Source organism: Varroa jacobsoni, unplaced genomic scaffold (assembly GCF_002532875.2).
Source record: "Varroa jacobsoni isolate VJ856 unplaced genomic scaffold, vjacob_1.0 scaffold_233, whole genome shotgun sequence".
NCBI classification, from domain to species: Eukaryota; Metazoa; Arthropoda; class Arachnida; order Mesostigmata; family Varroidae; genus Varroa; species Varroa jacobsoni.
This window is the reverse complement of record NW_019213135.1, coordinates 191,530-218,791: the sequence shown is the minus strand read 5'-3', so window position 1 is coordinate 218,791 and position 27,262 is coordinate 191,530. Positions and strand designations below refer to the sequence as shown.

Genomic DNA, 27,262 nt, shown 5'->3' with positions numbered 1-27,262 from the left:
TATACAGGCGTGGAGCACATTAGATAGATTTCTAGAATAGATACGGTAGACGGGGACTCATGTTGCTGAAGGATGGCCATTGCATAAATCAACGATCGTTCTTGTTAATAAACAAAGGTGTGGCTTGGAAATGTAAAAGTATTGGTCCAACTTCTTTCTCACTGACGTAATGTGATCTCTTGTGGGGTGAATGCTTCTTGTACTGGTGAATTAGGAAGGAATTACTTCGAAAGCATATAGTTGATGCATTAAATAAATAACTACGAGTTCACGCTATAAGAACTGCTAGCAAAACACTCACAGTACTAGTCGCAGTAGATCTGAGGTCTGTCTGTAGCGCGATTTTCAAATGTGTGCGCGGGTATGTTACGTGCTTCGCTTCTGTTTCCTGTTCTGTCGTTAGTGGCTATCGGATGAATCAGAATGTTCGCCGAGAAAAACAGGATCGGAACGGGCGTGCGATTGTTCTATATAACTTTATTGTGCCGTGAATCATTTCCAAGGTAGATTTACTTTCCCACCTTTCATAAATTTTGTATACGCTAACCGATTATAGTTGGTGCTTACTCGATACTCTTTTCCCACCAATCGTGGTAAAATAACATTTCGACGGGGAGCTGTTTTCACCGGTCGTACTGTAGGGTAATGTAATGCTTAGAGAATATTTACCACTATTGAATACATCGTAGTGCGTATGCATAAAGCAGAATCGTTTTATAGTACGACCATTTGGTTGATCCACGTTGACCACGATGCTACAACGTCGCCCTTTCCTCTTACGTTGTATATAGATATAACGTATGAATACTCGTCTATAAGGATTCAGAAATAAAGAAAAAAACGAATGTACCGTTCATGTAACTAGGAAATCGCCAAGTTCGAATCGATTTGCTTTCTCTTCTCTATTTTAAGCCTCTAACCAAGCTACCCAGGATTGCGCTTCCTTTCAGGATGCACGAATCAAACAGACATCGTGCAATGCTGTATGCAAGTGTTCATTTAGCAATAAAGTTAGCGAATTTTAATAGTTTCCCAAACGATTTTATAATGATTAGGTTGTACCTATAAAAACGATAGATTGCGGCAAACGGCATAATCACCTAACGATCCATATCGAAATTTGCCTTACAGTATCATTAAAAACAACCTGTACCACGGGCAAAAAATATACAAGTGTTATCGTTAAAGCGTCTTCTATTATGTGGCATCATCGATGCCATCTACACCGTGGGCCCACATAGTGGGCTCACGAAATGGGGTTTTGTGGGCTACTATTGACTTCGTGCTGGTACGGCAGCTGCTAGCTACGGCAAAACTAAGCAGACATTTTTCTTTTTAGAAAGGCTGTGACTATAGCTGGAAAAGGCGATGCTATTTAATCATTTACTAGGAAATCAAGCAGGTTAACGGCCATGATCCGTCTACGACAGATCCGGCTTTTGAATATCCATGGGCGCCGGAACAGCCACGAGTGACGTTTGGTTCGAAAAAAGGGGACGAGCAGCAAGAACTGGGCATCGTTTTCTGAAGCCGGCTGCAAAACTGTCATACGAATGTACGTAATTACGAATTACGAATCATACGAGGTGATTATTCAGTGCCTGGATTCTGATCTAGGATGATGACTATCAGTTTGGTGGACATGTCGCTAATATTGTTCCGTCCGTCCAAACGATGCGCTACAGCGATAAAGTCGTCAATGTGTTTTCAGGGAAATGACATGGTACCCGTAGCTGGTAATAACGCATGCGAAACTACGATAAATTAGTCCATTGTGACACTTCCTATTAAGCTGAGTTCCTTTTTGAGGCCAGCTAGTTCTTGCGATTTGTCCATAAAATTGTCCTCGCCGACAGCCGATTTCATGTATGCTTGAAAAAAGCTAGTCCATTCAGCCCCACTTTACCTTAACTTCTCAAGTGATAGTGCTATGTAACTCAATGTACTAGTTTTTGCAATTTATGTTCACGTTACCTTTGAAAATACAACTTCCGCACAGGCGACATTATGGCAGATCAACCAGGCTGTGATTTCGTCTGCTTATAGGTCAACGAAGGCTTGATAACGTACAAAGGGCACACCTAGCTAACTATATACTTATACAGACCTTGTATAACCTATACATACCCACCATTAGAATCTTAGCCAAGGAAAATCTCCAGTGGCGCGAACTGCGCCTAGTTTTTTTTTACCATTTACATTTTGAAAAACTCTAAAAATATATTAGTTAGTATTTTAAACGAAACAGGGTAGCATATTTAGCCTTGGCGCTCCGCACACGATCCAAGAACGGCCAAAAAACCTTCTGTCGAACTTAGACCTTGATTAAGGCTCCAAATGGGCCTGCAAGTTCAAAAGAAAGCTGCCGTATCATCTGACTGACACTGTGCAATCAGGACTGCTACAAGGATTTAAAAAACAAAGTTGGGTATTTGCAAAATTGTTGGCCTAATCTATTTTTTGGAGGTCGTTAAGCAAATACTATGTCCTCAACAAATTATTAACTGTTAGGCGTATCCATTGCGGTTATCTGCAATTGTGCAGCAGCAGCAGCAGCTTTTACTCAACAATTTTTTTTCGTGGCATGACGCTATACAATTGTTCAGCGTATGCGACCGAATCTCCGAAGCGTTCAACGACTATTAAACGCTTGACTTAAAAACAGTTTATTTTTTAATTTCAATCTGAGCTATTGCTAAACTAACGTTGGATAAATTTGACTTGCCTACCTTGTTTAAGCTAAAGATACAGACTGAACAGATCGGCCGCAATAAACGCTATTGTTAATAGAAAAAGACGACTTAGTTTTTGTAGCAGATGGAAAACAAATTCAAGGCCGTCTTTGAAATATACGCAATGTACAAACGGTTGTTGACTTTTCTTGATATTTTACTCTGTCTGGATTTCAGCTACAAGGTAAATTGGAGCCAACGTCTAACGCATCGACGCTTCCAGCTAAACCATTATTGCAAACTCTGGCAAGCAAAGTACCCCTGCTCAGGGAAGCGCGTAACACTGGTTTTCCCTTTGGATTTTGTTGCTGTGTTATGTAAAGGTCGTACTTTATATAGCCGATTCTCATTTACAACTAACGCCAGACACAAATCGCTATAAATCCATCCATCCGCGTCCATCGACCTTGCCACCTTGATAACTATTTCATCTACATCGCCATCGGCTGGTATAATCCGCGTGTGCTTCCCAGTAGACTGGACGCCATGAAGCTTTGTACCTCAAGCAATACATAGCAAATTTATTAACTGGTAACCGAGGCCAGTAGCGAAACGAAATATTAACACTAACCAAAAAAAAGTTTCTAGCTCAAGCTTCGATGCTGAAAGCATCCGTCAATATCAAACCGCTAATAATCTCTAAAATCGATTCCAACACAATTACATAGGCTATTGTAGCCTAAAAAGGTTATCTCAAAAGTGCCACCCACAGAGTTAATATAGTACAGTATGGTAAGCTCACCTTCACTTTATCTCACACGCATATTCTTTACTCATTCTGTGTGATTCAGCCCGACCTGATACTGAATGTGCAAAGATAAGATCACCATTGGGCACATCGTTTACGTATGGCTTGGAAGTGTCAACGTTAGCTAGAAGTAGGAACGAACGATAAACATCATCGATTTTGAATTTAATTATCTTCAGTTACTGTTTCTGCAAGAACGTTTTTTTAACTATCTGGGTATTCAGTAGTGTTTTCGGTGGCACGAAACTAAGGTGTTTCTGATGAATGCAGGACATACTCAGGAGTTCCGCTAACTATCCTAGCTAGAACGCTCGTCACCTGAAAGGATTCACAATTTGCTTACATTTATTGTGCACTGAGAATAATTTACTCCTTCGGTCCGAAATAGATGCAACAGCGCACCTCGCGCAGGTCGGTACCATCGTTTCGACAACTAGAATGTTTCCAAGATAAGCGAGAGATGATGAGGATCACGTGCACGTGTGTGGAGGACAGCGTGTGGTTATTGTCATACTTTTTCTACAGCTCCAATGAGTGGAGTAGAAACGAACACAATTTTACCAGCAAAAGATCCCGTTTAATCCCCTAAGTTCATTTACCGAAACCTGTTCCACTGGCTATACCGCATAGCTATCGTATAGATCGTGGCTGACCTCAAAAGCTAAAAAAAAAGTCACAAGTTGACTCCAGATGCAAACATACACATACGGGCCAGTGTTCCTAAGGTCGGCGGCAAGAATAGTATGCTATATATTAAATATATATACGATAATAATGATACGAAAGCGACATCTGGCACCACACGTAGAGGCTGTAGAATAGAATTTGTTTCCGTACAAACTGGATTCTCTCAGTTGCCTTTGGCCGATATCAGCCCTTATTAATATCACGCGTACAACAAGTTCATGTTATATGATATATAGCTATTATATTGACAAAAAACGGATGAATTGAAAAGAGCTCTCTATAATATGACATAAATGGCTGACAGCAACCACGGCTATATAGAAAACTAGCAACAACAAGCTAATATAATGATATATTATTATATAATATATGCAGGGTGCCATAATATCGATGACCGAATGAGCTAGAGTAATGAAGCATGTGAGTCAAAATATAGAAACGGACAGGCAGAAATGACGATTGTTCTGAAGATAATAAATAATAGTGATAAAAGAAGCACTTTTGTTGTGTAGGTATGACAGCCCATCTTGCCTGTCCGTCTGTAACACCCAGTTTGCTGAAAGACATAAATGGAAGTTCGTGAAAAACATACAGTGTTGATTAGTTATAGGCCTATTGTTACAAAAAACGGCGCGCATATCATATGTGAACATGGATATAATACGTAATTAGCCATTATAAACCACAACAACAAACATTACTCAGATGGAAGAAGCCAACCTCGTACCCGTCGAATAGTCAAATATTGCTATTCGCTAACAATGGCAGTATCACCAGCAGTTTTAAGGGCGTTGAAACAGCAGAGGCTGTTTTCAGGTGCCCTCAGGAAATACAGGCAACATCATGCGAATGAGATTGTTTCTGTTCGGCATCGCTTGAAAGCACTGAGTGATTGATCATTGAAGAACTGACGGATGAGTGAGCACAGCATGGCGAGGCAGAGTGCCCTGCGGCTGGCTAGTGTTGTCCTCAAAATGGGAATGATCGTGTCTGTCTGGTTCAGCAGTTGAGCACGAAAAACGTAAATATAAAAGAGAAGCTTGTAGGAGATAGCACGACAATTCTGGCTATTCTATAAAACAACTAAACTTTGACTGTGCCACAAAATGTCACGGATGAACTATTGACGCCCCGGTCGACTGAAAAGACGGCGTAACGGCAACATCTTGCGAAATGTTTCCCTGCGTGGACGACACTGGTAACTAATCGAAACAGGATATAAAGCAGATAAGTCAAAGAATAGGTGCGTCGTCGTCGTTGTTGTTGTTGTGTAGCTGTGTAGAATGACCCAGTAAAAAAAAAAAAGTATCGTGTTCGATAATACACTAAGTATCTAAAATGTTCCTCAGCCACTCGTTTTTGAGAATTGCGTATTGTCCACATCGTACCTGTTATCATCGTCTTTTGAGCGAAGCCGTTCCCGGAGATCGCTCCTGGTAGTATCCTGTAGGGCAAACGAAGTAGTAGGTTGACGGTGCAAAAAAAAGTGCAGTACTGCTAAGTTCCCCATTTCCCCGCACTTCATTGATTCAAATATTGGTTAGACAAATGACACGTACATGGAAGACCGATGAGATTGTAAACAAACTTTTCACGTTTTTATTGACGTATTAGCGCTAACTGTGCTATCGTAACAGCAAAAGGAGCGCCTGACCTTTCCGGAAATTATTGGTCAGAAAATCAGAATCAGAAAATGGACGGAACTTACAGAAGAATTTTAATCGGTTTGCGATAATTCATATTACCACGCAATTAACGATGAAGAACTGAATTAACAAAGTAAAACGGCAGTAGGAAACGGCAGCATATTTAGTTATAGGTTTTATTGTATATCAGAGCCGTGGCTATGGAATCTTCAATATCAGATCGCTTTTGCCATAGGTGCCATTGTCACAACATTGCAAAGGCGTACAGACATCGTCGTGACTCAAACTTGAGACATCAGTTACCATCGTCATCAATAGTACAATCAATAGCGGATACAAACAGGTAAGTATTCGATTAAGAAAGTTGCGCAGGAGAGCAGAAGGGTAAATATTTAAAAGCACGTATATATATATATATATATATATATATATATATATATAAGCAAGAGATACAGTCGTGCCCAAGAATGCTGTCGAAGAGAGAAATCGATGAAATAAAATGGCATGTTAAGCTCACCTTTGTGTCAGTTATTTTTCGCTATCGTTATAACAACAGTAGCACCGTTCCATAAGGAATATCATTGTAGAGCGGAGAAAAGCTCGGGGCATGACTGCTGTCAATGGCAATTAGCTTGACAACGTCTAAGCAAGTGTTGTGAATGGCATTAAAACACAAACGCACCGGCCTTGTGATCCACACCGCGGTCTGACGTGGTCGTTAGCACTACTCCCATTCAAAATTTTTTTTTCTTTCACCCATATTTGTACCCGAAATAACGACGCGAAATTCTCTCCTCATATCCACAATTGTAATAATATTAATAATAATGAATATATCGTACGGATAACGAAGATAATAGTAACTAAAACAGCAAAGGCAAAAAACAATGTTTGATCTATTAGTCTGTGGACACAAGTCCATGTTATGGAGCAAAATGGAGGTGGTTGCAATGTCGATGAATAACGACAATTTCAAGACTGAAAATTAGTAATACGACTAAATATATAATAACTACATTATTGAGAAATACAAACATCAATCTGCGTATTTTATCTTATGTTCAGTGCATGTCCGACCCAATATAATATACCACATACAACAAAAATTAAAAGATAATATCGGTATAGATTGTATCTATACGGTATATACGTGCTTGAATAGAACAAACAGGCCTGTGGTACTATGCATTTTGCCACGATCTAGATTGGAGTTGGAATTTTAGCTAAGCCTTTTCAACATTCACGTACACATGTTAGCGACTGTGTAGCTATTGGCCTGTAGATAGCTCGGTGGGCGTATCCGAGAACTTAGTCTCAAATGTGCTTTGTGTCGTTTTAAAGCACAAACATCTCCTAGTAACATGCGGTGTTAATTTTAGTGTGTAATCGTTTTGTGGTCAATTTTCAAATGGTACGTAAAAACATACGCCGACGGATCTCACCGGTCGCTTCCGAATTTCCACAATAAATTTACTTAAAGAAGAGTGTGTTCAGTCACCCGGCAGTAGTAGTTAATGCTTTGTCCAAAGTTTAAAGCTGTATTTCAGGTGAAGCATATCCGTAACGTACTGCATTCGGATCGATGCAGTACGTTACGGGCATACACTGCACGACATATCTGATTAAGCAAAGTACATGTAACACCATCGCGACCACGCCATCGATGAAACACTTATGAACTTAAAACGACTAGAAAAAAAGGGCTATTCTACTAGTAGAGGCTATGTTATACGATGCCTTATTGTCGAAAATTCTACTGTTCGATCCATCCAAAAACATTAAGTAAGTTATAATCTTCCTGACAGCTGCAAACAGCTGTTTCGAAGCAGCCTCCGTATGACGGTACAGTATTCTCAGGTAATATCACATATGTATTAGGTTGTTTAAAGACAAAAACACTTCTTGTTTACAACCTCGCTTTTCGAACGTTTTCGTTTGTTAATAGCTAAGTGTAATGTACAGTCGGAGAGCTCTTTGTTTCCCGCCATTACCAATGCATTGCCCGCGTCCTCGGCTGTACCTCGAATTGAACTGTATTTTCAGACTCCAAGGTGGACATTTACCCCAGACGGAAAACATGAAGGATAAGATGTCGGATGAAAAAGATATCGATTTGCAACACCAATTTTTCGCCAAAGTTAAAACGCTGTAGAAGCTATTCAGAAAATTTGTTTCACATGCTCTATAACCAAAAAGTACAAGCCCGTCTAACAAGTTTTTTCTTTTAGAGATGGCCTGTCGAACTGGAATCAGTTATAATAAAATAAAATTATCATATTTGAATCTATCAAGCTACCTTCAACTAGTACAGACCTACTCCGGCACTTCTGACTTAAACGAAAAATGACTAGTTAATCTTGAAAATATAGTTTTTTCACAATCAATGTAAGTACGATGACGACAAATACCAATAGAGTAAATATGTATATACATTTCATTCATCATCAGGAGTGAACGAAAGCTGACCAGTAAGCAAAACCAGCCAGGCATGGTTTTTTGAGCAATTTATTTGAGACAATCGTAGTGATGAATGCCGTAGAATGAGGTAACTTATTTGGCCATAACGTTCTACAAAATGACATATTTTCAATGTTTTTTTTTTTATTTGAAACTTATCCAATCCTTTAAAATGGTTAACTTTAATGAAATTACTTTGAGCGCTTCAGTAACAACATGCATGTATATTTTCATCTTCGTTTCTTTACCAATTTGACATTTGCTGATAGCTGACTTTTTAGACTAGAAGCTTGTTTTATTCTATAAACCTGTCATCGCCGCGATGACAAATCGTATCTCAAGTTCGGGCGAAGGTGAATGTACCATTTCCACAAAAGGTTAATTTTGAGATTCTAAAAAAGAGAAATAATGCATAAGTTTGTATAAAATCGTAGAAGTATAAAGTGATAAACAAAAATCAACTAAGAGACAAAAATAATAATGAAAGCAACTGAGATTTTAGAAAAACAGTAATTATAAAAATTGTTCATCGAAAATCTCTTTAATAACCAAGTTAGTTTACACGATAGGGTTAGGTTTTCTACCGATTTCGAACTCGACACTAAGACTATGCGAGGTTACCCCATATAGATGTGGGTGCCAGAGGTAAGAAGACACTGGTACTTCGATTGTTGTTGCAAAGGGTTAGTATAGCGGAAATCTGGAAATACTGAGAATGATTTCAACTACTAAAAACTAAAGATCAACTCTTAAGTATTGCTGTACAACTGATCGAATTTGCATAATTTTGCACGCAAAAATTCCGCTCAAGTAAGTATCTACATAACTAAATGTTACGAGTTCTACATTTGGTCCTGCCTTTGTGTTCCAATATAGTGATCAAATAGAGTCGATATCTAATGAATATATGTATTTTAAATAATGTAACATATCTGTATTCATTAACAGAGCTAAATATGCACTCTAATCATATTACAAGGTGCAGCATGTACGTACAACTAGTGGAAAACGTTTTTAAGCGGGAATCTCACTTGAAATTTGGAAATTTGGCCTTACATGTAGAGCGTTATTAGCCCATGCGATACACTGCTTCTCTACCTAAAAAAAACAGTGTTCCATAGACTGCACAGTTGACACGTAACAAGTACATCATAATTACATAATCATTTGAAATAACTGTCATTGTTTGACAAAAATGTTTGACCTTCGGTCACGCGAACATTTATCAAGCGGTGAGCCCTTTGAAACTTGTACAAAACACTTTCCATGGATGATAAATGTTCCTGGGCACCCATAGCGTAGTAATCAGCATCTACGTATCAATCGTTGTGGATAATGGCAAATCAAATACGTACCTACAGCACAAACCTTGCATAATCCTTCTAGCAAGGGTTTATTCAAATGCCCTGGAGTAGACCCGTGATGCGTTACAAACACTCGCGCACGCCAACTCTGAACAAAATGAGCCTGCATCTGGATTTTTTTATTAGGTGGCTTTGCAGTAGGAGTCGAATTGGAGCTTGAAGCTTATCGATAACGTAATAGCCAAAGATATTAGGACGAGGCTTACAACACTATTAGCCCTTATTATCTGTATAATGCATTCGGCCCCTGTACCGGACAAGACCATTCCCTCAAGACCTTGAACTTGATTCAGGTGGCAATATACAATTTGCATAAAATTATTGAGCGCTAGGTTAAAGACGATAGAAGATTGCGCAAGAGTGTTCATAGATTCGTTGATGTGGGAAGTAGCATTTAAGTCTATTTTATAGAGCTCTAATTTGCGCTACTAGCATATCTGATATACGTGCGTTGTATGACGGAACCAGCACGCCCTGTGTTTTCTCTAGATTTATTCAAATATACAAAAAATAAATTATTAAATATGTTATCAACTTAATTTACTGCTATTCAAACTTGCATTGATGATCTGTTTACATAACGAGCGGCACCAAAATTGCGAATAGACGTTATTATTAGAGGATAACAAAAGGATAACCATATAGATGAACAGAGGAAAAAGTGTGTGTGGTATCCATTGAGGAAATATCTGGAGCTACTGCTATGGTAAGTATCAAAGAAATCACGATTATGAACTAAAAATGTCAGATGTAGTACAAACGTGGGTCGTACATTTTTCAACCGTCTTCTGCTTCACGAAGTAAACAACACTTAAATACGCTAACTCCAACCCTATGTTGGATTTTGATTTGTCAAATACATTGTCAGCGTAAATGAATATTAAAAAAAGCATATCATAGGAAATGTCGTCATAGATAATTTACACTGCTTTATCTTAAAATTGTGCTACATTTGGAACGTATTGGATATTTAATAGACTACCAAACTCTGTACCGCTCATAAATTAGCTGTTCGCTGACTAAGCATATAATCTTTAAAGGCAGGGCATAACTAATGCTATTATTGATCCGACGGCTTGAGGACGAGGCTTTTGTCGTCCATTCTGCCCTGTAATAACTTACCAGACAAGTCAATTCAGAGTCGTAATATAAACAACTTAGTAAACCTTGAGGCAAACTTTTCATGTTCAAAAAACTAGTAATCCCAACGTAAGAATAAGGAGCTCGAAGATATCTCTTACAACGAAAGTCGATTAAACGTTGTAAGACCTGGGTACTTTGTATTGACTAGGCATAAATAAATAGCAAAGGCCTACAACAAACACTGTATATAAAAAAACAGAGAGTTAAATACTTATTTAGTTCATCAGCCCTCGATACTTTATCATAGGACCGTAAGCTTTCCCATATCGAGTGTTCGATGAACATTCATGTTACAGTAAAGATAGGTATGGATTATGTCGACATAAAGCTTATGTACTACTGTCAACATGGCTCACGCTGTATAGTTTTCAAGGAATACTCATCTAATAATACTTACCATGTTTACACAGATGAATAGAGGTTTGATTCTTCTTTTGAGGCACCTCAGAATACACGCTTTCTTAAGCTTCATGCACAAGATCTTGGGTAGGGACCGTCTTATTCCTTTCCCTACGATCGAGCCACAATATCCGCTTAGGACGATCTCCGCTTACTGAAATCTTTCGCTACCGTCGATTTAAGGAACTTAAGGAACTGAAAGGAGTCATGTCAAGCATGTGTTCAGTTTGTTCGTTCTTTGAAATCTTTTGACAAATGAGGCGATGCGTGCTGCAGCCTATTGAACAGATGACAACGGCGGCGTTTTCTAAATTACCAGCACCCTATCGCTGTGGATACTCTTTAATAACTTAGAACATATTATTTAAACATTATATATTCGCCAATTGTCGTAAATGTCAGAATGGTGACCGGAGTAAACATGACGAAAAGAGTAAGCAGCAGGGCAGGGCAAGATGTACCTATCTAGAGGTTCTTAAAAATTGCAAAAAAGATCCTTATGATTTCTACACCGAGTTAAAAAGGAATTCGTTAAAACGATGGTTGTGTATCTTTCTCGAAACGTCCAATGGACGGTAAAAGAAAGTGTTCATAAAAAAGAAAATTATTGTTTGTGCAGCGCCTTAATCACGTTTATTTACGTTTAAGTATGTTACGTTAATTTAAAATGCGTTCTTACTTTTCCGAGACACTTAACAGATGTATGATAGCCATTTTGAGTTCGTGAGCTTCGATATACATATCGTCTTTGTCGTTTTCTAATACAACTATAGCTAAACACCCTAATTTTTTTTTAACTCGTACATATTTTGATATCGGTCCGTCGCCATTATAAAGATACCCTGAAAGGGCAACTTCAAAGCTAGCGCCGCGACCTTCACAGGAAGATCAATGCTGTCGTCTTAAGTTTTTCTTGGAGTAGCGATTAGGACGATATCGATTACGTTGCCCGTTTTACGAGTTCCAAACATAATTGTAACAATAAGCCTGATCAGCGCGAAGATCATTACACTCGAACTATACCTTAAATTAATCTCTGTTTCGCCCCAGGCGTTAGTATTGAAACAGTGAAATAGTCGATACTAGATTTCAGCGTTTACAAAAAGTTTCCTCAAAAAAGCAAAACTTAAAAACTCCAGTAGAGACCGTTTATCGTTCTATCGGTCTCGTAATTTCCTTTATTATTACTGCGATACATCTTCCCTTTTCGAACTCTCCTATCTACCTACTAAGTTACGTTACAAAACATTATGTTAATAATGCAATCACTTTATTTCACCTTCCGTGATATTCACTGCACTCGACGTCGGTCACAACAGAATACAGCGGCCATTAGAGCATCATAGATCATTAACTGAGTAGTTGATATCTGTGTGTTCATTTTCTCCCCCGTCACTAGGGTGTCTGAGGCTTTGCGTCGGATGGTCAGTACGTACGATTTCTCATAAATTGATCCATCATCGTGTCGTCATCTAGCACCGGCACCCCCCAGGAAACTATTAGTTCACGCCAACAAGATTGTAGAAACGTCAACTTGGTTTACTTTGTATATAATTGTGTGTTGAATGCGTAACACTCGTCAGTTGTAATCAAATAATAGTTTTAACCTCGTACACGAATCAATGGGCAGTCTAGCTAGGACGCATTACTTAGCCATGAGGCTGGTTCCCGCTCAGCTTCATATTTACATAATGTCTTAAGTTACAGCTCGAACCTCAGGTACTATTGACACACTCGGACAAGCCTGAAGATTGTAGCATACATATTGAGATCGATATTACAATATTTCAACAATTTAGAGAATTCATTTTCAATGTATACCTCGCCTTGAGCCAGCAAAAATATATGGCACTGTATCACATTTTTATCGTTGACAAAAATATCATAAATAACTTAATAATAGATTATAACAAATATATGAGTACATATGTATACCGCCAGAATAACCATAGTGAATGATATTACCGATCAATTTAAATATATCACGTTATCGTAGACTAACGATGAGGTCGAAGCCTCATCAAGATCACAGGATGGAATCGCATTGTTGCGTGTTACAGGCTGAATATGAGGTGGTTTGAACCATCCATATTGCTACAAGCCTGTGGACGGATTGTGTTTTGGCGGCCACCGAAGGTCATATGGGTTGGCAGGTCAGTCGAGGACCAACCGTTACAATACTGACCACAATAGTCGACGAAAGTAGTTACTCATCATTCCTTCAACAACGTATTTTATAGTAGCGTACGTAGTACAGACAACGAATATTGCTTAAAATCACTTGAAGTGTAGGCTTCACGCTTAACACGCACATCCATGTTGAAACACCAATTATCCAATAATACACATCCTGATATATATATATATATATATATATATATGTATATATATATTGAGTTGCGGTATTTTCTATTTTTCGTAGTAGGCTGGCGGCATTGCGTTCGACAAGACGCGCTGACTTAGCATTAACATAACGCATACCTAAGTGGTCACCACGATGTGTACTTGTGTAAGTTCTATATGCGGAAGACGTACGCAAAAATAGTTTCATATTATTTAGTTCCTTTCAATTAATATTGGCTCGATAGATATTTTATATACTTGCACGATATGCAGAACATCTCCGTAGAAATCGTTCTACAAAGCCTATAAACAGGCCATTGTCAAGCTTTGGCATTGATTTGATTAATGCTTGAGAGAAGAGTTAGCGTTTAATGCACGAGGTGGCCATGGACTATGTGCTTTAGAATAGCAGCAACGATAAACATAAATCAAGTGTAAACACTTGTGACTTTGCTTGGCTCATATTTGTTTGTTTTTGTAAACATTCTCTTTGGAAACATCGAACACTTGAGCACGTGATCGTCATTATTAACAAGAACGATGTTTAAGTTTCTCCATGCACTCATTAGCATTTTAGAAGCTCCAACACCTATTTCTCGCCAACAATAAACAATATATATATATTTATATGCGTAGATTTATAATCGACTGTAAGCCTAAATATTTTACATCTGTGCAGTCTTTTCGAGTTTCGAGACCAGCAGTTATAATATATTATAATTAGATCGATCCTCGATTACTTAACGAAGCGGCTATGACTATGACATATCGTCCATGTCCGAAGTCGCTTCTTCGATAACGAGGCAGTCACTGTCGCTAGTGGTTTCCTCGTGACGTGTGCCCCCACCTTCTGAACAGGAAGAACTCTCTTCATTAACAGCACGCGCAGTTGTGGGACGTTTTTTGCTTCTTCTCCTGTCACGCCTGTTCTGAATGCGCCTGTTCTGAATCTCCCTGGGCTCACTGCCTTCCGCGAGATTCATCGAATGACGCCGGACGCTCCGGTTAGATTTGAATATTGCCGTTCTGAGATTTCGAGATGATGATAAATCCGGTGAGACTCTGCTGCTGCAAGGGTTGCATCCACCTGAAGTGGCTGCTGCTAATGCTGCTCCTGAAGCAAACTGATATGGCAGTCGAAATTTGCGTCTGGCAGCCCCCGTAGGAGGACTGAGTCGTTCTCCCCGTTCTTCAGGAGGGCATACACTCCGCAAACGTTGTTGCATAATTGTGTTAGGGTCATCGAGAAATTCTCTGCTGCTTTGTGGAGTGAATTCGGATACATTTGCACAAGTTGAGGTTGTTTGAATGTTACCGGAGTTGGCAGTGGACATCGGTGAGAGCTGTTTTTGATGCGGATGCTGTTGTTCTTCGATAATTTCCTCAGGGCCATCTGTTTCTGGAGGCTCGTCTATAATGGATGTGAAGAGTCCGGAATCCCCTCCAGCACTAATAGCCGATGCATACCCAACAGGCGTCATCGTTCGTAACAATGTTGGTGTACTGCAAAGAGGTCGCGAGTACTCGGCGACCATTAAAGAATTCGACTGATCACGTCCTACTGGCTGGCTAAGCAAAGCCTGAAAAAATTACAAATTGTTGGGGGCCTTAGTTTAAATGGAGTTCCGAAGTTTTCTTTAGTGATCTAGAAGTCCATCCAATCCGTGTTAAATTGTCTGATTTAGCTACCGATCATAAAACCGCCGATGACATTGTGTTTTAATATAATTCGAATAAGAAATTTTGTAAGGCGAAAACAAATAGATTATGTCCTTGACTGCAGCATTCAAAAGGTTCCCGGTCGGCTTGCTTTGTTTTACTCTACTATTTGAGAAATGATTAGTGATTGGTAAACGGTGGAACGCCTGTTTATAATGCGGCCTTCAAAGGTAACAGTTCACACCTGGTGAGATTCTATTTGGTGCTGCTGTTGCGACTGCTGCGTGAACACGCCGAGACGGGGCGCTCTGCTTAGTTCTTGAAGAGCTTGGGCCGCGAATGGAATTGCCGAAGACAGATTTGTGCTCGCACCTCCCACTGATGGAGCTATTGCTCCGACGCCAGGAACAGCAACGAGCAGAGGTCTCTGCAAAAAATGGCACAGCAAAATGATGTTTAACAAAAACATTATTTTTGCTTTCTACTAAGCAAATTTATTTGCCCCGTAGAAGCGAATCATGCAATCGACGGTTCCTGAAGAAGAAGTTTATCGCACTACATCATAATGTAACAGTTTCAAGTTTTGCTTTTTACAAACTTTAACTAGGACAACTAGGTCCCCTACAGAATTGCGATTTCCTTAGTACTTGCGGTATGATATTTCGTTTGAACTTTCAACATGCTTACCTTGGCAGTCGGGGGAGTCCCGAATGCGGTAACAGGCGTTGAAGTAAATATTTGCGACTGCTGAGCAACGATACCGATTCTAGTAGTTGTGGTAACCGTCGCCACGGTACCGGCTGTAAGAGATATGGTCACCTGTGGCGAAGGCCGACATCTGCCAGAAATATCTAATTGTGTCGACACAACGGACTGGGTTGCCACTGGAACAATTGGAGGTGTCGTATTCGGAGTACAAATAATGCAACGACTGTCCGTAGCTGATAGCTGGGTCTTGTTGTTGCTGCACCCGCTATGACTGCTTGTCACTTCGGTCGCTATAGCCGTGCAGTTATCTGTTGTGAGATCGGAGGCGTCAGTGTTTACAGGATGTTCTGCCGCTGAGTTGACCTGCTGCCTGTGTTGTGGCGCAAGTTGATCACGCCTACGCACTTCTTGTTGTTCATGCTGTTGTTGTTGTTGTTGCTCCTGCTGTTGCTGATAACGATGATGATGTTCCTGCTCCGATGATGACTCGACAAGCGCGCAACGACGATACTGCTGTTCGAGCTGAGTTTGCTGTTGCAGCTGCTGTTGATGCTCTGCTGGCCTTTGCTCTTGATCACGTTGTTTAATGTATGCCTGTGGCTGTGCCTGCTGCTGTTGGAGCTGAGAATGGTGATGGTGGTGATGATGATGTGGGTGGTATTCCGTTTGCTTCAAATCGGAACCTCGACCACCTGTGTCCGTCTCACCCGTGTTCTCGTCGTCGGAAACATCCGTCGCTACAATCGAGTGAATACGGCCATAGTGGCGTTTAAGATTGAAGCTCCGTACAGTTCCGTAGTCACACTTACTGCATTGGTATGGATAGCTGAAACAGATTTGCATTCAAGGTAGTCGCTGTAAATATATCGACTCAGCCGACTGCTTCATCGTACGGAGATGATCATTCCCGCTCGAATATGTAACCGCTTAAAGAATCCGTACGAATGAGATTTATTCGTTACCATTTTACCCATGAAGAGTTATTGAGCACATAGAATATGATACAGAAGACAACTAATCTCCTCAGACATGAAACCAGTAGTCACTGAGGTTCCGTAAATATTCCGGCTGTCAAATAATAGCCCAAAAACGACTTAGGGTCCGAGCGTTTTCCAATCCACAGTTCCCTGCGAGAAATTTTTGTACCAGCGAATGATTAGTAGTTAACGCCCTCGCGTCGAAAACTGCCTTTAGCCAAGTCGCCCAAGAAGCAGGATGTTTTCACTGTACAATAAAGCAAACGTCAGCCTGTCACCAATAGAAATTAATAGAACTTCTGCACGGCGCACATTCTTACAGAGTCACATGAAACGCAGTGAAATACAGCTGTGACGCTCTGTTTTATTATAACTTTATTACATGTTTTGTAAATGTGCGCCTCTTTTCCCAAAATAGCAAAAGCACTGTATTAAAATGGGATAACGTATAACTTGTCAGCTTCTCTGACGGGCGAGCCTGATTTTCTGTGCAACGATTGTTATGGCTGCTTTTGGGCTTACATGTTACCTTTCGGCAAACCTTCGAAAAGAATCTAATGGACGTTAACAGCTTCCAATGTTAAAATAACTAATAGCCAGGCGACGTATAAAGCTAGTTAGCTCGCATATTAAACTATAATAGCAACATTTTTACAAGAATTACTCGTCGAAAGTACACCATCGTCCTATTTCGGATGCAATATTCAAGATAGGGTACGCTCCTAAAGCTAAAAATGAGACAGTTACAAAGGACATAACTTTCTCATTAATCTGCGTGATAAAGTGAATGAACCTATAGATCTCACTGCAAGGATATACAAAACTTACTTTTCAAGATGTTTGTATTGATGTTCTAGAGCTTGCTTGCGACGTTTAGCCATGAATCCGCATATCCTGCAAAGATACCTGTATTCGGTCAAAACAGCAGGTAAAACGCAGTTAATCAACGAAAACTCCTTCTTAGGCTTCTTTAATCAACACGTGACGCGTATACGTGATATCCAGAAATAAGATTTAGTATGCGAACTTGTGCTACAGCAAATTTCACAAATTTCGTTATGAATAGAGAATAAACTCAATGAATCTGAAAAAAGGTTAGAACTTTCCCTCGCCTATGTCCTTGTGAAGCATTACGTCAGACTTCTCAATGCGTTTTTCTATTCCAGTATAAATTTCATAGGAAATCATCAGCAATTGCAGAGATCATTGAAATTATAACATATCTATGTATTTACCTGTATTCACCGCGGTCACTCAATGGGGAAATAAACGTGGATAAGGTTGACGTCGAAGAGGCAGTAGCGCATAAAGCTCGTGTACAAGCCGATGCCGAGGTGGATGCTGGGATGAGTCCTCCCGAGCATTTACTGCGTGGGCTGCCCCTGTCTGGCTGGGCAATGCACACCGCTGGAAAAAAAACGCAAACAGTATGTACACGTCAATCAAGGACAAAGGAATTGTCATGTTGCTTCCTTTTGAGCGGCATGCGTGTGTATATAATCCTCTTTTTCAACTAGAGATAGCACACTATTCTTCTACATCTATCTCCTTGTGACACATTCGTTGCAGAAAATTTCAATTAAAGTATTAAACTGTCTTCCAAATTCGAAAACAAATTTTAGAATAGGACAGATGCAAGTAGCATTGCCAGTGGGGCTAATATACAGCGGTATAAGGGAATATATGGACGACACATGCAGGTAGGACAGTGCATGCAATCAGTTAAATAAAAAAAACGTCATGCAATTTGTTGTTGTTCAACGCAGAATGCTCGGCGTTTGTAACTCGTGTTTTTGACTATTTCTCGCTTCTGCCTGAAGCTGGCATTTCCTGAAATTGTTGACAAAACATTACATTGAGTTAGACTGACCAATGAAGTCCCCTCTCTAGTATCGGCTACCGACAAAACCCTTTGTTGTGGACTTAATTTCAACTTTTATTTAACATGCTTCCTTATCATGAATGTTTTATGGAGCGTTTGGATAGTGGACGAAAAAGACCCTCGTGAAGCACTGGCTATGATCTGTTGATGCTTCTTGTGTTTGAAGTAAAAACAACCACAAAGCGCATTTTAACAAATCGCATTCAAATAACCACACCGAAACGTTGGTAATTTTTTAAGCGCAATAATTACATAAAAAGCACATAGTGATTGAAATAACTAATTCCTTAATGCACTACGAGAGAAGGACTCTTGAAAACATTCAGAAACAAAGAACCTTAATATAGACAGTGCATATGAAAAATACATTTCTCCAATCTTCTAAAACTGTGCCAGGCAACATTAGTGACCGTAAAATTTGAATAAAGAAGTACCTATAAGTACGTTCACACAGACGGAGGGTGGTTGAGCACGACATTGTTAACATTTTGTGATAATAAAATTAATGTTAATATCACCATATTCCTACCCCATTTACCGAATCATCAATATATCCAAATAAGGCATTTGGATAATAATAATTCAAAGCAATTCTGACTATGTCCTTGTAGAATATAACAAATTCGAAAGTGAGCAATGTCTTTGTTTCAAGATTCGAGAAAAACATAACTTAATTTAAATAAACTTAAGAGCTTTAAAATCGTTTGATTTAAAATTTGCTGTTCCTATTTTGGCGAAAACTCTGCTACTTTACAAAATATCCTGCTTAATTTCGTCGACACGTTGAAATAGAGTAGAGAGCAAAATAAAACCCGTTCTAATAGCGAACTCTCACAGGAATTGGTCCCTTCCCTGATGTTTGAATCAAGCTTGCCTTGCCTTTGTAGTGTCGTTGATCTATCTAAAGGTCTCAAATATAATAGAGATTTAATACGTGTCGCTAATGTAATATGCCACGTTACAGCTGCCGTAAGTGCGACTTATTTTTCTTATTTAAACAAACCAATCGTTGATGACAGCAAAAAGCAAAGTATAGCTATGAAAATGCTGCCGCAACCCCAAGTATAACTTCTAGGAGCGACGTTATATAACGTATCCTTTCTATAACTTGACTTTCCTGGTTCATGATTTCCATATAAATTGTAAATATAATGCTTCATTAAACATTTAAGGGGGTGGTGGATGATGAATATCTCATTTGACTACAGAGTCGCACCATGCGATTATGCATCGCGTTTCACTTACATACTGCGTAGTTTTTTTTTTTTTTAATATCAATAGGATTTATAGCAGATAGCATCTACAACACCTGCATAAGTTTATGTTTCTCGGAGAAATGGACAGACAGCGATCTTCAACAATGTCCTGAGTAGGTGGCTGAACGGCATTTTTCAATGACTATATGGTTCAAGTACATAACGGTAGTATGAAGTCACGATGCATTTTGTGAACTGTTGCCATGATTGTACTGCACGACGTTGATGCCATACACGGGTGACAGTGCAAAGCCAAATAGGCAATTCTCCCCTGTTAGAAACGCGCTTTGCCGAAAAGTAGGACAGTAAAACGGCCACCATGTTGACAACATTAACTCTCTAAGTGAACGCATACAATACATCATGTGTTTGGACAAAACGAAATGGGATCAGAGCACAGTTTATTACATACGCACAAAATGTTTGCTACACATTAAATCGATATGTAATAGCATTTGAATTCCTTTCTTCATACACTAACCTGGAGTTAGCATATCAGCTAATATAACAGGAACTAAGCTAACTTTGGCTTAGAACATAAATTAAGCCCTTTACGCACGCACATATAATCTTCTCCATTCCGTATCACCCCTCACGGCACACGCTATATGCCCTCATAGTTGTTTGTCACTGTCATCATCGTCATCAGCAACAACATCAATGTGGCTACTTAAAGACTGTGGTCGTGACAACGTGGAAATCTCTGTCGAAAGAGTGTACGCAAACACAGTACCTTAATGGTGAAGTGTTATATCCTTTCCTACAAACCGCCCGACGGGCTGCACACGCACACATCCAGAAAATGTAATCAACCCCCCTTAGCAGCGTTTCCTTTTAGCGAACACCACCACCATCACCATGCAAAACTCAAGACCTACAATACATTTAACCGGGACAATTACTCCCGACCCCTCGCATTGCTCACGAACAGCTCAGCAATCCTTAGGTATCCTTGCCGGTTTCACAGTTACCAAAGTAATGAAGCTCACGTAAACTCCGCTGTGCTGGCCTGTCGCTGTCACCGCTTAGGAGATCCTGTTCGATTAACAAGCATCTGAGCAAGCGGACGCCGTGTCAGCAAAAAAATCGACTTGTGATCTCAAGACGCAAATTCAGCTGGTCCGCGGTTTAGCCTAGATGAGCACCGGCCACACTCGGCAAATCGAGCCTCAAAGCCCGCACGCACCACAAAGGGCTCTTGTCATACCGACGACTCATACTAACCGCCATCTATCACACAGTAAAATATCTTGAGGATTCCTTTACATCGTGGTTTTCGATTGGGGCTCAACATCCCGCAGCACAAAAATACCGGCTCCACTAATGCTAGTCTCTTCGACGGATCCTAAAATCGGCTGCAATCACAGCAGCTCGTCGTACTCGCGGAGTAGATGTGAGATTGCGCTACACGAAGCTGGCGACTCCACGCTCCATGGCGCCACCAGCGCAGCTTCTGCCTGGTAGGAAAGGCAAGAATGAACGTGTGATTGGAGCGCCCCCTTTCATTCACGCACTCGTTTTTTTTAAGCGGCAGGAGCAATGATCGATCGTCGTCGTGCGCTCGGCACGAAGCAGAAAGTGTAGGTCCCGATGCGCAGACGGAATCGACGAGCGGTATAACTGCCTGTCTGGTAACCGATCTGCAGCTGCTGCCACTGCTGTTGGATCGCAAAGCTATTTTTTTTTGGGAGCTGACTGGCGATGTCGTGGATGTAGCCATGTGCACGGGGTCGCCTCACCAGCGTTAGGTGAATGATTGCCTTTCACACGTTTGGGCTTCTGCAAAACCGTGAGATCAATTCATCTTGGTACAAAAAGGCGATCCTGTCGGTTACTATTCGATTTCCAGCTGAATTCCATTACTACCGCTGTGTGCAATCGTTACCTTTCCCTTCATTACCTCCCGCTAGAGGCTCCGACGATTAAGACGATGTTAATGAAATCTAGACCCACAATAGCTCTTTTAACTCCAGAAGTGTACGAGTGCAGTGCAAAATTTTGAAGTACTTGAGGCACGTTGAAAGGCGTGATTTGGTTAACCGTTATGGGATGCGAGTCAAAAAGGTTTGGTCTAGGGTGACGTCAGTCATCGCGTAACGTAACTTTGAGTCATGTGTTGAACTGATTTTCCTTAAGAAGTTTACGTTACTGAGCACCTATATAAAGACTGACCTTATTATATTGTATTTCTCGAGACATTATTACCCAAAGAATAAAGCATATTTATTTGCTAATCTAATGTGTAATCAGCAATTTAGCTGATAAGAACATAGTGTGATAACGTAGCTATATGATCTCTACGAAGGTTATAGTAACTTCAGCTGTTTTATGCTAAGTCGTGTTTACTGGGGAACTACCCAAAAATAAAGTTTTCGTTAGCATCCAGGCTCACCCGGCTACAAGGACAGATAATGTAGGGTTTTTTTTTCTGTCAATAATCACGCACTTTGAATTTGCCAACATCTCAGCTAGCTTTATTATGCAATTTTTATAATGTACTGAGTCTGTCTAGCTCGTCATACAGCTGCCACTGCCAGGGAGTCTTATCACGCATGGGCGCGTGGGTTCTGTTTGACATGCACGGACATTGTTGCTTAGCCATTCGCTGCAGTCTTGAGTATGAAAATAGACTTCGTCACCTATATCAGTTTTTCGACAAAGTCTTCTCTCGGTTTAAGCCTACACAAAGAAAAGATAAAAATCTACCATGCAGTTTTCGAGATAATCCAGAGCCACTAATACACCGAAAAAGAAACCCTGTGGAACAAAAGCTGTATAGGCCACTCTGTTTCTTTTACAAAATTACAGTTTTCTAGATGCAAGCTGGTCAGAAATGTAGTGCAATTTGCATTACTAGTTTCTAACTAAATCTCGAAAGGGAGAGTTAAGCAAATTTTCTTCATTTTTAAATTTTTTTTAACCGATAAAAGGGCAAAATAACGATCTCATGTTTTTACCATTGTCCTGTCTGTCACAAAGCGGCATTTTCGAAAGCAAACTGAAAAAAATGCACTCAATAGAACTTATTGCATTGAAATAATTTACGTTGGAGGCTACATGGACCACTATGAAGTGGGACTTATGGATTACTCATCTCGAGCAAATATGAAAACGGATAACGTCGATGCTAATTTTACAAAGAAAATAAACGAACTAAGTGGCTTCAGAATAAAACTTGATTATTAGGAATGCGTTCATGCCTATATATGTCAAATAAAAGTGTGGCATTGTATTTTAGCAACGTATTGTAGTCACATGTGATTATTTTCGAAAGATATTTTCAGGATTTGATCGGTATAACGGATCATCCGGGCAGAGCAGTATTGGTGACATATGCTCTACTATGCAGATAGTCATGATTGTATTTCATCCGCATATTGTTACTGTTCCTCTTTTCTCAAACAAAATGCAACTTGTGAATGTGTCAGTGGCTGAGACCTCGAAAAGTCAGCCAAAAGACCTTCAAAAGTACGCAGAAGTATCTCATGCGGTCCTTTCATATTTTTATGTATATATAGAATATTTAACTCGCCTAATTTGGAATCAATTAGAAACAATGAGAAGCCTTCTTTCTTTAGTTTTATTAAATTACTGAGTTCTTCGCCTGATATCATTAGTAGTCGACGTAACCCTACCTGCGGTCCATATATATATATACATAAATATCCATATATCTATATATTTCGTATGCGAGTTGGCTTTCTACGTTTACAGTCTTAGACGTAACACTTAGTAACTGCTACCAGCTGTTTATTGCTGATGTTTAAATTAGGATATACATTTTAGGCTATTCTAAGCGAATTCAACGGACTGTGAAACAGAATAACCTTTGAATTGTGCACCGTCGGCAGACGATTTTCAGGGAACTTGTGAGTGGAAATTTATTGAGTTTTCTCTAGGAGATATTAGTTCACAAAAGAAAAACACCATTTAGTCTCGAAAATCAACGCTTATTAATAAAGTTTTTGTTTCTCGAAGACCGCACCACCGAAACTGATTGAAGATAAGGCCTCAAGCGAAAGTACAATAGATGAGTGGTGCAAGCGCTTCAAGAACGGGGATTAGATTGTTAAAGGCCTATGAGAAGGTGACCAGATGTGAGGACTTGAAGCACAAGAACGCACTACCTACATAAAGAAGGCTTTTTACAAACGCAGAGCTTGGAGTCTAAGGGTCCTGTCGGCCAAAACTAGCATTCCACTCGTAGCGTGTCTGAAAATGCGAGAACTGAGTAAAAAAGGCTCTCCGTAAATTAACTTCGGGCCAGTTGGAAGCGCGTGCGGTGTATTTCAGTGATTTGCGAAATTTTAAGCTATAAAAGAAAACCCACCTGGAGCATACGATCGCCATAAACGAGACATGGTTCAATCTTTGCTGTATCAGGCCAGAGAATGGTGTTTCCAAGGAGAGAATTCGAGTCTGGTGGCAGTGTCGAGTAGGTTCGTACGTAAAGTGGTGGTACTACATGCAACATACATCAAAGGCATCTACTACAACGAAACGTTCGCCGAAAATAAAACAATGCAGTTTGCTATCTTCTACAAAGTTCCAACAGAGACTCATGGGGCGTTGGCACGGCAGTCTAGAACAGGTAATTTGGTTAACTGAACACAGCGCTGTGCCTCAGGTACATCCTGGAGAGAGCCAATTATTCTTCAACTTTGGTTTCAATCCGTTTATTCTCCCGATCTATTTCTGTGTGATAATGGGATTTATGCACTAAAAAAATTATATATATACCGGTTGTAGGCATACGGCTTTCTAGTTGTCGTGGCAAACTACGAACTTTTCCCGAAAATTGTTTCATCTCCCCTTTCTCTATTAGTTGTCAGTAAACCTCTAGTCCAATTTTATTACCAGATATAGAGTAGTTGTAATCTTTTATATCATGTTTATCAGTTTATACTTCTGTGTTCATATATACGAAGGCTTCAAACCTTAGCTGCTTTCCTGCATTCAATAACGGCCTGATGTTCTCAAGCTTGGAGAAGTGCACGAAGGATATTCGATCAGCTAAATCGAGCCATTGGAAGCTTTCATGCTTTCCACATGTTAGGAGTCATACAGAGTGTTTGCCAGCTACCGTCTCAATTAAATCTACGTGGTTACATAGCTGGTGTTAGAACACCAGCAGTAAAATTGGGTCAAGTAGAGTAAGAGGTGAAATGCATGTTAGGGAATCTGAGCTATATAAGAACTTGTTCGTCCTTCGTAATGTCTAAAGTAAATATTAGCGTACGTTTAAAAATCAAATTCATTTATTCAACAATGGCTATAATCTTCATAAGGGCTAAAGAATCTGAACATTACTGTTTGCTCAATGGGCAACATTACCTATGTTGCGATAGGGAGCAATTTGGAACATGTAATATATCACGAGACATAAGTACAATAATACTCAAACTAAATAAATGTTCTTACTTTTACGTCCGGTACTTTCTGTTCAATGCTTGTAAGATTTAAAATTCGATTATATCCAATTTTGTATAGTTGTTCAAGTTGAAGCATAAAGTGTTACCTAAGCTTATTTACAGCCCTGCTTCTTTTTTAAATGTTTGTCCTTGTCTAGCCGCATCCGAAGGATTCACACATTGCCGTTTCGTACCTTTGTTCTTATCCTGGTATATGTGAACAGGCCATTTCGTCAACATCGAAACAAAACTGAATAAGCTTCGATTAATAAACACAGCCATGCCTACACTAAGGTTGCAAAGAATTGGAGATTATGAGCCGTAGGATAGAATAATAACTTCAATAATTAGAGAGCTGTCAGAGGATAATTGTTCCTCATATAATAGTAAGAATTGATACGTTAAGCCTAACTATGTATATATATATAGTTTTCACAATAGCTTTTGTGGATATCGTTTATATATAATAAGTATAGATCTGGTCATCAACGAAATGAAAAGGAGGCTTTGCACGTAAAGACAAATCAAAATTGTATAATATTTTTGAGGTGGTAACGGCAGCAGCACTAACTAGTCATAGTAGTCATTATATAAAGGCCATGCTTTAGACGAACACTTTTGCAAATGACGAGCATTTTTCCTGTTTCGACGTGTTTTAACACTTTCTATTCTACAAAGAACGAAAGGACAGCAGAAAAATAAAGACATAATAAATTACTAAGGATTTGCAATTACTCGACGGCTAAGCTTGCTTATTACAGGGAATCACGATGACGATACTGATAATAATAACAACGGTATAATCATGATAATAACTCAACCAATACACTGATTCGCAGTTGTTTTTTGTGCCGCTTTCATACATCCGAAGAAATGAAGGAAGAACAACAAAATCCGTTGGTTACGTCGAAATAGAGGCGTGTTCAATAGGCACAGCTCGCTGTCAGTTACGTCGTTTGGGGTAAAGAGGAGCGCTTCCGTTACAGCTCATCGTTATTAGTTTTATTCTATTGCACCCATTTTAATGATAAGCAGTCATCTGACGGCAATCATCTGTGCCGGTCACGTCGGCACGTCAGACGGCAGCTAAACAGCCTTTATTCATAACGCGATTTATATTTGGACGACCTCTGCTTAACTCGAATCCAAATTCAGTCAAATTCGGGTTCTTTGTTTCTTCCGAACTCTACAGCAAACGAACCCGGCCGTTGTCCACAGCAAACAGGACATTGTATGTATATGAGCAATTTCAGTCAGAATTTAGAAACTGATGTCATTATCTTGGTTTCTGAAACGTGCTGTTGCCTCAGTCGTTACTCTAATTTAATCCATCCATATTAGTCATCCTGTGGGTGCCTATTTCGTTACCTCGCACGACAAATTGTAACATACTTAGTGATAGCTTAATTTGCTCTTATGGTATTAACAAGTTTTATTGACTCATTTTTTCACTCCGTTCGTCACTGTGCTACAACAGAAGACATCTCTAATTCCTAAGGCAAATAACGTAGAGGATAATAAGATGAACTAAACTGACGATTGCTTCTTATTCTACTCCGCTGTCGCACAACTTAGCGTGGAGCACTTTGCATGGGTAGAAAAAGTAGAAATGGCGCTTGTGATCGGCGGGGAAAAAGGAGTGAGCATAAGACATAATTATACTTCACTTACGTCCAGTGCCATTATCATCTCCGAGAACGAATAACTTCCGAATTTGTGCGGAAAATAAGACCTACACTGTCTTATTATGATGATACCTAACAACATAATATAGTCACGTCAACAAACTTGTTTTTTCTTACACACAGTTTGCGCATTGGCAGCATTTTAGTTCACATCTTCCTTTCATA

General features: G+C 39.7%; 2 protein-coding genes across 4 annotated transcripts in view; one reads left to right on the top strand and one right to left on the bottom strand.

The window, feature by feature from the left end:
- The window catches only part of LOC111273876 (uncharacterized), a 78,262-nt gene extending 70,952 nt beyond the window's left edge, over positions 1-7,310 (top strand). For both annotated transcript variants that reach the window (XM_086973655.1, XM_086973654.1), the window contains one exon: positions 2,910-7,310. In XM_086973655.1, the coding sequence (XP_086829781.1) occupies positions 2,910-3,053 (144 nt within the window). In that variant the 3' untranslated portion in view covers positions 3,054-7,310. The remainder of the gene's footprint in view (positions 1-2,909) is intronic.
- Positions 7,311-12,310: 5,000 nt separating this feature from the next.
- On the bottom strand, positions 12,311-19,407 carry LOC111273878 (uncharacterized). Of its 2 annotated transcripts, none has more exons than XM_022855887.2 (5): positions 18,099-19,407; positions 17,692-17,769; positions 15,866-16,712; positions 15,423-15,605; positions 12,311-15,099 (listed from the first exon to the last, which is right to left on the bottom strand). In XM_022855887.2, the coding sequence occupies exons 2-5, from the start codon at positions 17,742-17,744 to the stop codon at positions 14,278-14,280; spliced, it is 1,905 nt and encodes a 634-aa protein (XP_022711622.1). In that variant the 5' UTR covers positions 17,745-17,769; positions 18,099-19,407; the 3' UTR covers positions 12,311-14,277. The 2 variants fall into 2 exon arrangements, with proteins under 2 accessions (XP_022711622.1, XP_022711621.1); XM_022855886.2 differs by having other exon boundaries at positions 17,692-17,757.
- Positions 19,408-27,262: the final 7,855 nt, after the last annotated feature.

Coding starts and splice junctions, on each gene's coding strand:
- LOC111273878 (XM_022855887.2), bottom strand. CDS start 17,744: ATGGCTAAACGTCGCAAGCAAGCTCTAGAACATCAATACAAACATCTT. Junction 16,713..17,691: donor CAATACAAACATCTTGAAAA/GTAAGTTTTGTA, acceptor AATCTGTTTCAG/CTATCCATACCAATGCAGTA. Junction 15,100..15,422: donor ACCAAATAGAATCTCACCAG/GTGTGAACTGTT, acceptor TAATTTTTTCAG/GCTTTGCTTAGCCAGCCAGT.